General features: G+C 40.0%; 1 protein-coding gene and 2 long non-coding RNA genes across 4 annotated transcripts in view; 2 read left to right on the top strand and 1 right to left on the bottom strand.

Moving 5' to 3' along the window:
* Positions 1-6,090, top strand: part of negr1 (neuronal growth regulator 1) — an 89,204-nt gene extending 83,114 nt beyond the window's left edge. For both annotated transcript variants that reach the window (XM_037248982.1, XM_037248984.1), the window contains one exon: positions 4,189-6,090. In XM_037248982.1, the coding sequence (XP_037104877.1) occupies positions 4,189-4,289 (101 nt within the window). In that variant the 3' untranslated portion in view covers positions 4,290-6,090. The remainder of the gene's footprint in view (positions 1-4,188) is intronic.
* A 254-nt stretch (positions 6,091-6,344) lies between these two features.
* LOC119121436 lies at positions 6,345-7,183 on the bottom strand. The gene is made up of 3 exons (XR_005097679.1): positions 7,089-7,183; positions 6,934-7,009; positions 6,345-6,869 (listed from the first exon to the last, which is right to left on the bottom strand). It is a non-coding gene; the product is annotated as an uncharacterized LOC119121436 (long non-coding RNA).
* Positions 6,925-8,677, top strand: LOC119121437. The gene is made up of 2 exons (XR_005097680.1): positions 6,925-8,207; positions 8,238-8,677. It is a non-coding gene; the product is annotated as an uncharacterized LOC119121437 (long non-coding RNA).
* The last annotated feature ends 2,186 nt before the right edge of the window (positions 8,678-10,863 follow it).

Here is a 10,863-nt window from a genome sequence, read left to right on the forward strand (position 1 = left end):
CAGTTAAATGATCTCTGAAGGCTATTTTGATAATGGAGGCTTTTCATTACTTGCTGTAATGCAAATGATTGGAGGGGCTAATGAGCTTGAAGGTGCATGTGAATGAGGGCTCTGAGGAATTACTGTGTGGGGTGATCTTGGTTATGGTGGTGATTGGTGATGAATCTCGAACATCAAAGCTGCTCACCTTGAACAAGAACAGGAGTAGAAATGATTAGACTCATGGGTCGGTGAGTGCAGTTACCATGGACTCTGACTGACTAGGATGCAACATGATATTCATGGTTGACACTCCTCATGCTGTTTGTGGGAACAATGGTATTGAAAAATTGCCTTAGGCAAAGCTTGTGAAACGAAAATGGATGGAGACACCCTCTATGAGGGCGGATGATACCGCCACTAACTGTCCTGAAAGTTCATTGACCCACCATCTTACCGCTGCTTTTTCAGTACCGTAATTTTCGGACTATAAGTCGCACCGGAGTATAAGTCGCACCAGCCATAAAATGCCCAAAAAAAGTGAAAAAAAACCATATAAGTATATAAATCGCTCCTGAGTATAAGTCGCCCCCCCACCCAAACTATGAAAAAAAACCGCGAAAATTACGGTACATTGAAGATACTCTTGATGGTTGCCGTGACTTTTGCATCTGGAGGGATTGAACCTACTATACTACCTGCTTGCACAGGATCACATGTGGGAACTCTGAGGAGCCGTGAGGATAGAACCACAGACTTGATGGTCAAGGACACCGAGCTCCTCCCTTTGGAGCCCATCTGAAGCAGCGTCCTTTGGGAGAGTGGGTTGCTGCCTCCCTGGCTGGCTGGCTGGCTGGCTGGCTGGCTGCCTGTCCACGCGTCGTTCCTAACGACCTGCTTGGGGGATTAGACCGAGTCAAGGGATGAATCATCACTCAACAATAAAAGGGCTGAAACTCAAAACACAATCCAATACAACCGCACCAGAGTCTCATTGATTCTTCTTGTAATTATTAGTATGGTACAGAGGAAAAGGAGGTTTGAGAATTTCTGTCAGCAAACTTAAAATTTGGAAGCTTTCAAAGGAGGGAAGAGAAGATGGGAGATACCCAGAAATTGTTTGGGAATGCTGGTATGGTATCTATTTTATTAGCTTATTTGTTTATGGTCATGCAACGTTTGCATTTATCTATGCAAGGCAAAGACAAAAAAGGAGTACGACATCCACAGAAGCCATGCCATGAAGAAAGTAGACTCTAGGAGGGGTTTTGATGACATTTCAGTTTCAAAAAATATTTACCCAAAGAAAAGCATTAACTCATCTGTCCTTAATTGGCTATGCATGTTGTCCCTAAGAAAGACGACTCAATTGAGAGATGACGACAATTAAATTGGAAGGCAATTCAAGAAAAATATTTTCATTGGTGAATAATTCTCACACATCCGTATTCCTTTTGTGCAACACACACACACACACAAACAGACGGTAGTATACACAAAGTCCAAATAGAGTGTCACTGTTGCATATTTTGGTATGATTCATTGTCTGAGTCGATAGCGAGTGAGACTCATGGCCCTAACATTTGTTGTACATATGATATGTGGGTGACAAAACTGCTGTCGGTGGAGATTTGGAAGGATAACGCAGGAAAGACAAGGAGAGAGGGTCTGCTCAATATTCCCAGGACTATAACTGATGGCTGCGATCCGGAACGACAACACGGAAGCAGTTTTTGTTTTTCATGACTTGTCTCTTGCAATGTGGAGGCTTTTTATTGCCAATGTGTTGCAAAACAGTAATTGGAGCATATTGCTTTCACCCCGCTCATTTTTGAGCTCTCGTCCCCCTTTGGAGTGCCGTTTGTCTTCCCGCCGCTCGTGCACCTTGTTGGTTTCTTTATCATATATTGTCTCACAGTCTGATGCTTTATTGTAGCCGGGTGCTGATGTACATGGCAATTAAATTGAAGCCACAAAAGAGCTTCACTTCAATCAGTGTCTTCTTTCGCCACTCTCGTTTCTTTTGATTCCACCTCTTCCTTGCATCTGCCCCCCCCCCCCCCCCCCCCCCCCCCCCCCGGCACGCACACACACACACAGTCTTTTGCCTTCATGTTAATAAGCACAGTATAATGGTGTTGCAAGGCAGTTCCAGGTTTGGGAGTTAATTAGAATGGCAAGTTAAAGCCCACACAGTGGAAACAATGGAGTTTTAAAAAAAATCGTTTTTTTCCACAGTGACACAAAGCGATAATAAGCTCTAGTCAAACACTGTGCAGACAGGGACCGAGTAACTCTGACAAGCCTTCTACCTAAATTTCCTATATTGTGTGGCTTTTGCTGCTTTTATGCAAATTAAATATTAGCAAGCCGCTGATAATAACTGCATATAGAAAGAAAAGAGGGAAAGTGGCCCAAATGATGTCGCTGTGTTGTGGCTGGAGCACAATGCCGAGCTCTCAGACTCCAGCAAACACTGGGCTGGCTGAGCAGGACAGGAGCTGTTGCCATGGAAACCTTTTCTCAGCTCACTCGCCGAAAACTGTGTCATTATCCTGTACTGTCGATTGGAGAAGAGAGCAGAGGAGAGCGAGCTGGAAAGAAAGAAAAATGAGACAAGGATAGAACTGGAAAGACAAAAGGAAACATAAGAGCCACACGTCACCAAATTGTCCTCTCATTTGGACATCTCAAACTGATGCTTTCCCACTCTCTCTGCCTGTCAGTGGGGTTTTCTCCTTAATAGCTAAACAACTTCAATAGTAGCAAATAATGTGCGTAAATACCAGGTAGAAGCAGGGCTGTCAGGTGATGATAGGACAGGTGTCACTTTGTTCTCTGCCTGCCATTGTCCAAACTAAGCTCTTGTGTTGGCTAAGAATCGAATTTATCGTATGTCTTTGTCAAAACAACACGACTGGAGCGAAAAGTGCAGTTCCGGTTTCTTACAATTGTGTCATGTGCATAGGCTACTAATTGGATGTGTGTACTTTTATGCTTGTCATTTGGCTGGTGCGTGTTTGTACAGCGTGAGGTCCACATGAAAAACGTTACATCAAACTAATTATATTGCCGTGTAAATAGACACCCTGCTGGTATGGGCGTTGCATCACATGATTTCCCCAGGTGGAACGAGGCTTGTGTGCACTGCCTCGACATGCTTTCTGTGCGAGCCTGTGCACTTTATTGAGCTAGGTAAAAGAGTAAGTTGGAATTGAGGAGTAGCCCCTCCCAATGAAAGGCTGCCGGACTGAAACAGCTCCCGAGAGAGGCGTGCTCGTATTACGGTGGCTTTCTGATGGTCACACCAACAAAATAAATCCGTATCTTTTCTCACATCTAAAGCTCTGCTGTTATTCAATCACTTAAACATCATGATTCAAAATGATCGTATTGACAAATTTGCAGGTGTATATAATTTGACTTGAGAGCCGTTTGTATTTTGCCATTTTTACCCCCGTGTATGTTTTCATCTTTGATGATCATAATGTCCAAGTAATCATCAGAGCTTGAACAAAATTTGTGCCACATTGATAATGTTCAAGTTGAGACATGCTGCGATAACAGATTAGTTTTGTCAGATTTGATCATTGCTTTTATTATTGACAAACGCAGGCTGTTTTTTTTAGTTTAAGTACAATTTGTCTACCAATTGTATAATTATATTTACTCAGCATGATTTAATCATTATTTCATCACTAAACTTGTGAATGTTACTTTATTTGAGAAGATTGATTAATATTTTCAATGAACTCAAACAACACCTTGTAAAGTACATTTCATTGAAGATAAAACAATTTGTGTGCCTTACAAAAAAATAAATGAGGTTAATTGGGCTTTGTGTGCACATCTATTTTTAATTACTGTCTTTCTCTGCTTTGATAAGTGTTCAAAGTCTAAATGTGCACAGATTTGAAAATATTTCCCAAGAATGGGTTTTGAAAGGCACAGGTTTGTTTTTTCATTGAGATGAAACATGCACTTTGTGTTCTGTTGTGATTCTCTTCTGCCTAAGGCATTTTTAATAAATATTTGGTATTATTCAACTTGTTCTTAAGAGAAACCAACTTGTGTCAAATAACTCAAAGTTTGACAACACAACTGAAAAATAGGATTCAATGGTGCCATTCACACGTGTCAGTGTTGAATTTGCTCCCAAGTGATGGATGGCACTACTTCAACTAATCTTGTCGTGTTTCCCACCCACAGCCCCTAACACTGCGCCCTACGGGAGCACAGGTAGTGCGCACGTCCCGATGGCCTGCCGGTACCTGGTTCTGGCTCTGACCACCTTGATGGCGGCGTACTAGCGGCGGAGCGGCAAGCAAAGTGACTGTCGAGAGCATTTACGAGTCTTTGGTGGCATCGCCCACGACTGGATTCCAATCGGAAAGCAAGGCAAAGAGTGCAACATAATCATTATTTTTCAGTTTTAGTCATGGTGAACATCATGTAAATACAATTTGTTGTTTTCTTTCTTTGCATTTTTACTTTTCGATTGTTCAGCCCCTGGCGTCCAATCATATCAAACGCTCAGCTTCACTCACTTGACATCTATCTCATGACTATAACGAAACAACTGTGCCAATTCTCTCAGTGCAAATGATTAACATAATGTTTATTTTAATTTATTGTGGGTTGCTGAAAGGAAGAAAAAGCTCACTTGACGACAAAGAAAAAAATCAAAAGCGGTAGTCGCCTCATTTGATTTTCTTTTAGTCTGTGTGCCTGCTGAACATCTTTAATCACGTAGTCAAAGTAGAAGTCACCTGTAACATATCTTAATCTTAACAAACACATTTTTTTTAACTATACTAATCAAATGACATGTACATACAGATGATGCCCTTACTTCCCCTCGCAGATATGAATACTCATCACATTTGATAAAGCGCTGAGGAAAAAGCCAAGCTCACGTGCTTTGCTTGCATCTTGGAGGTTTAGTAGTTTGTTGTTTGCATTTTGGGAGTGTTTAACTCCTCTTTCTTTTACAAAAGAAACATTTCAAAAGATGGGTACCTTACAGTGTTGTTGCATTTTAAATCGTTACCCTATCTGCTGCTTTCAAGACTGACGGGAAATTGGAATGACATCATTTAGAATAAATGAATTATGACCCCAAAACCTTTCAGCAAAAACAAAAAAACATGATACTGTGTGTGTGAATGGGTTCTTTGATAGAAACAGCCTTTTTTGGGCAGGCCTAATCATATATATAGTGTACAGATTATAAAAAAAAAACATACAATTTAACTTGCATCAGCGGTTGTATGAAGAGGCAGTTTCTAATATTGCCAATGAATACAGGCGAATCTAATTTATATCGTGTGTTAGCACCGCCATAGCTGTGTGAGACGTCCAACTACTGCATCGTGTGCAGTAAGAAAACACGACTTTGTCGTGATTTGACAAGTTGGTACTACAATTTTGATTACCAATTTTCCCTGTTCTCTTTAATTAGTAAGCAACTAACTGTTTTCCACACATTTTTCATCAATAAGATTAAACCTGACAGGAAATGTTCCCTTACTACAAGTGACTTCTAGAAAAATATTTATCATTAAAATTTCCTCACTTTTCAACCTAAGTATTTGCCATACTAACAGCTAAAAACTGCATAGCTTGAATCGTCCATAACATAGCGAACGTCCATCAAGCTATTTCAAGCGTTCCATTTTTTTTTTTTTTTTTTTATATAAACTGCGCCTGGTGACTTCTGACTTTCAGTATATGGCATAATCATCCTCCAGTATCTATCAATTTGTCTACAATGTAAGAAGATACTGTAATGCCTTAATAGTAACATACTCACTGAAGGACATTTAGACAAGCCACTAGTTGTTTGTTTGACGTACTGTATTATTGAATGTTCCATCCCAACAAATAGTCCAAATCAGTCAATTGGGAGCAAAGTGAAAAGAACACTTATTGAGTTGTCGTTGTGTCAAACTCCCAGTATTCTCACATGAACTTGAAACTGCAAGTCTTCTAGCGAAATAGCCATGGCAGTTAAAAGACTTTAAAGCACAAACACTGTAATTGCTTCTACGTTTGGTTTTGTGGTGATTTATTTTTATTGTTGGCTTGTTTAACAAATTCTTTAAAAAAAAGGAACAAAAAAAAGAGAAGAAAAAGAAAAATCTGCACCATATGGTCTTGTTTAAATGTTCAGCTACAATGAGTGAGGAGTATATTTATTCACTTCCTTTATAAAAACAATGTATAAAAGTACATTTGAAAACAACAGGTCATGTGACGCTTATTTGATTTGAATTGAATGGACACATTGTGGCATTGATTCAGGTGTCATGACTGTCCGGGGGTTTATTTGTTGAGTAAAAGAACAAATGTTTGCAAGCAATTGAGTTCCTTTTTGAAGTGGGGAGAGGGTGTGCACCAATATAACAGTATTCTAGAGCAGACTCAATGTGTGTGTATATCTGGAGAAAATTTAGATACATGCGTATCTTTAGAGCCAGTGTGTGTAGTACTAGTTTTCACACACTTGAGTGTTTGACGTGCAGAGAGTGTGCTTGTGATGCATGTCTACATGAAACATCAGGCATTTTGTTTTTTGATATATTTATTTATTTCTAATCACAGTCGCCTATCATTTATTCTGTGGGTTGTTGTGGCGTATTTGATGACTACCTGAAATTTTGTTGGCAGTAATCTGCTGGTAAAGCGGTGCCTTGAGATACGAGTGACCTGACTTACACATTTGTCAAGATGAGAACAAGTCAAGTTTATTTACATAGCCCTAAATCACAGACAAGTCTCAAAGAGCTTCTCATATGCAAAATTGACAATTATTTTCAACATCCCCTGATCTTAACTCCCAGGAGGGCAAGGAAAAACTCAAAAACCCCTACTGGGGAAAAATAAGAAACCTTGAGAAGAGACCACAAATGGGAGGATCCCCCGCTAACTTAATGCTGGGGAAAAATAAGAAACCTTGAGAAGAGACCACAAATGGGAGGATCCCCCGCTAACTTAATGCTAACGAATAATAGCAAACATCATAGATGTGCTTCATAAATAGCATCTATGTGATAGTATTTCAAAGAATGCATATTTCAGCACATACTGTGCAACACATGTAGACTGACAAGATAACAATACTCACAGGCATATAGGCGATTCTTTATCCTCCGCGAAAATGAATTATGATTGATTAGTAAAGCACTGATAGTCTTATATTGTCGCCCGGTGGTAAAGGCACTCAGGCCAAAATGTATTTATGTTGTTACTCGGTTTTATAAAGTACATTATAGAGTACTATTTTCCTCATTTGTTGTGTTTTGGGGGAGGCTGGATCCAATTGATGGCATTTCCATGTATTTTAATGGGCAAAGATGATTTGAAATATGACCACTTTGAGTTACGAGTGTGGTCATGTAATGAATAAAACTCGTATCTCAGGGCACCACTATATTCCTCATCAAATGTACAGGATTTTGAATATTTTGGGAGTAGAAATGCTATAAACAATTCCCTTTTATTAATTCAATCTTATTTGCAATAAAAGCCTTCACATCCCAACACTTCAACCCATATGTGAGTTCATGAACGCTCAGATGGGTTAGTCCCAGCGTAGCTGCTGAGTCATGATTATCCTGGTATATCATGCATATTTGTTGGCCCTCGAACACGTTGCGCAAATACTCAGCTGAGCCCAGATGGCCAGATGCCATGGTGCACGCAGCATATAGGATTATCCTGCTTTTGCGCCTGCCGTCATTATTGACTGCGCCGTTGCTCGCTAAATCTTCTGGCATATTTACAAACATAAAACACGGTTCATTTCATCCCGGAATGCATCGAGGGGTGGCTCGGATTGTATTTTGTTTGCACAAACTAGAATCGTATGATGTTGAACTCCCTGTGTGCTCCAACAGGCTTGTGTATGATGATCTAAATTAAAATGTTGATTTACAAGCTGAAAGCTCACTCCCTCACCTCCCTGCTGACATCAAAAAGCAAACCCCAACTTCAACTTTAAAATTAGCCATCTCCATAGATCGGCATCCAATTGATGCGTTCAAATGCACACCAGCCACTCCCGGGATCCCAGAAGTACTGTACTGAATGTGCCTTCAAGTATTTTGTCAAACACCGCAATGACGAAAGTTGACCTTTCATTTTAGCCCCATTTACATCAAGCAGTATTATTTCACATGGATAAGAAAATTTATTTCTAAATTGATCTTCAGAATTTAGCCAATTGGGTGGAAATTGAGAGAAAAAGCAGAGTATAGATGCAAGCAGCAGAGGTGCTATTGATTCTATCGCCACTAGCTTGCTGTCAAAAGAAGCCCAACGTTATGTCAGCTTTGGCAAGTTAAGACAAGTACAGATGATGTAGCATAACTCCGGGGTAGCAATATTCTTCATATGAAACAGTAAGTATTGAAACAGCAGCGTAGAACATTTAGATTCCATAAAAAAAATAATAGCGCTCCGTGCCGACTTGCTCCCTAAAAAATTCTCAAGCAAGCGTCTAGAAGTTATTATTCAACAGGGTTTTCTTCAGAGCCGCTTTCCGTTTGCTTCCCATTGGCTCTGTCAACCAATCAATGGACAGTAGTGAGCCTAGCTCCACCCTGCACTACCCTACCACATTATGCTGAAAAGTGGGTTGGTAAAACTTATTTATTAGCTTTTGACAATGGAAACTCAAAAAAAAAAAAAAAAAAAACTGAACCATACTACTGCTTGGAGAAATAAACAAGGCTTCAAAACTTGCTTCTAGCTCAGTGGCCTAGTGGTAGAGTGTCCGCCCTGAGACTGGAAGGTTGTGGGTTCAAACCCCGGCCGGGTCATACCAAAAACTATAAAAATGGGACCCATTGCCTCCCTGCTTGGCACTCAGCATTAAGGGTTGGAATTGGGGGGTTAGATCACCAACTGAGCGCGGCACCGCTGCTGCTCACTGCTCCCCTCTCCCCCAGGGGATGGATTAAAATCACACGGGGATGGGTTAAATGCAGAGGACAAATTTCACCACACCCAGGTGTGTGTGTGACGATCATTGGGACTTTAACTTTAACTTTTCTCACTACAGTCCAAACTAAAATTATTGTGTGCCATTGCTACCATTATTTTTTACATGCATATTTTTTTTAGATCCATTTGTGCGATAGCATCATAATTGCAGTAAGTTTTACTTTAGCCAGAAACGTGCTTCATTTGAGCACCAAGCAAAATCATTTAATGGAGCCAAAGAAGAGAAAAAATTGCTCTTATACAAAATTCATTTGGATTTTCCACACTCCAAATACTAAGCAAAGAATTTTTAGCCTTCAATGTAAGATATGCAGGGTTCAACTAAGTTGACGCACATTTCTGTCTGTTCAAGGTCACACTCTACCTGACAGTTATCTTCCGTGCAGCTGCAGAAAAAATAGAATAAGCAATGATTCTTGGAGGCAGTAGATTTCAACAATCAGGGGCAACACTTCTTCCAGTCAGAATGCATCTAGTTAGGTGTGAGTTACGATATGGGGAGGTGAGAGTGCACTCAAGTGCACAGAATGTGCCCCATTTACAACAAGTGTTAAAGCCACACGAAACAGAAATTTGAAAAAGTAGTGTTATTATAGTTTGGTTTTAAACAACTGTCTGAGAACAACACACACACTTTTTTTTTTGTCAGTGTGGTCTTAATGTTTCTTCATAGATTTAAAATGCGTACACATATCTAACATTCATGTAATGCCCCTACTGCTCACTTCAAGGTGATTCAAATCTACGTCTTGCAGGAATTAGGCAATGTCCAGCTGCATGGTCCTGTTCTCCATTATTAATACTGTTTCGATTATTATTGATTGGATTTTGTTTTCATTTTACGGAGGGGGGGTTGGCTGTGCTGTTAGTGAAACTACCTAGCAACCCTTTGTAATTTTCATTTGGGGATATATATTGTTGCATTCCGCTGCCTGACTTTCTGCAGCAGCCACATTGCACTTCCCTGAGCAGCATACTGAGGATCTAAAAGACAACAAAAACACACTCGCATTCACTTAGTGGACGTGTTTATCACACGGCAGGCTGGAAGTAGTCCTTCCGTCAAACACACGGAAAACAAAATGTTCTTTGCTCACTTCCAAACTTCCAATTCATTTTTGGCTCAAGTATGTATACTAGTCTGGCAGGTGCCATTGCTGGAGTGGATGTTTGTCAAGTGAGGCCTCTTTACTTTGCCTGCTGTGGATCAGGCTGTTAAAGCCAATTTGGAAGAAAATGAGTGACAGTCAATGTAATGCTGCTTTTCGGGATTGTTCGCAATGCTCACAATGGCACCACACGTCACTTCTTTGTAGCCTCATTTTATTCTTGGTCGAAAGCAGGGGTGGAGAACATAACATTTGACCCACGAGAGCTTTTCATACGGCCGGACATGCAATTCTGAAAGCAAACAAAGGAACAGAAGAACTGTTATAAAAAGCCCCCAAAAGTGTAACACGCAAATGCTCGTAAAATCTCGTAATAATCATTTGGATCGTATTTGTTCATACATTTATGATGGCCCTCTGAGAGCCTGCTCGGAAAAAGTCCCCCACCCCAGCTCTCCTACACAAATGGATCATATTGTATGTATTTATTTGTTTTACTATTTTGCGCACACACAAGTATGCATTTAATGGTGTTTGTTCAAAAATTGTGGATGGACTTTCTGAGGGCACCATATGATATGATATGATCAATCAAAGTATTTAATGGTGAGGATATGATGGTATTACTAAAGAAATTGAAGAATGGAAATGTTTACTCAAATGTGTTTGAAGGTCCTTTAGATGCCGTTTGTATATTTATAGGCTCTAAATCACTGGAATGATATAAGTGGCATTGATATACCTATACCTATATATATATAAATATATA

This window comes from Syngnathus acus, chromosome 4 (assembly GCF_901709675.1).
Source record: "Syngnathus acus chromosome 4, fSynAcu1.2, whole genome shotgun sequence".
NCBI lineage: Eukaryota > Metazoa > Chordata > Actinopteri > Syngnathiformes > Syngnathidae > Syngnathus > Syngnathus acus.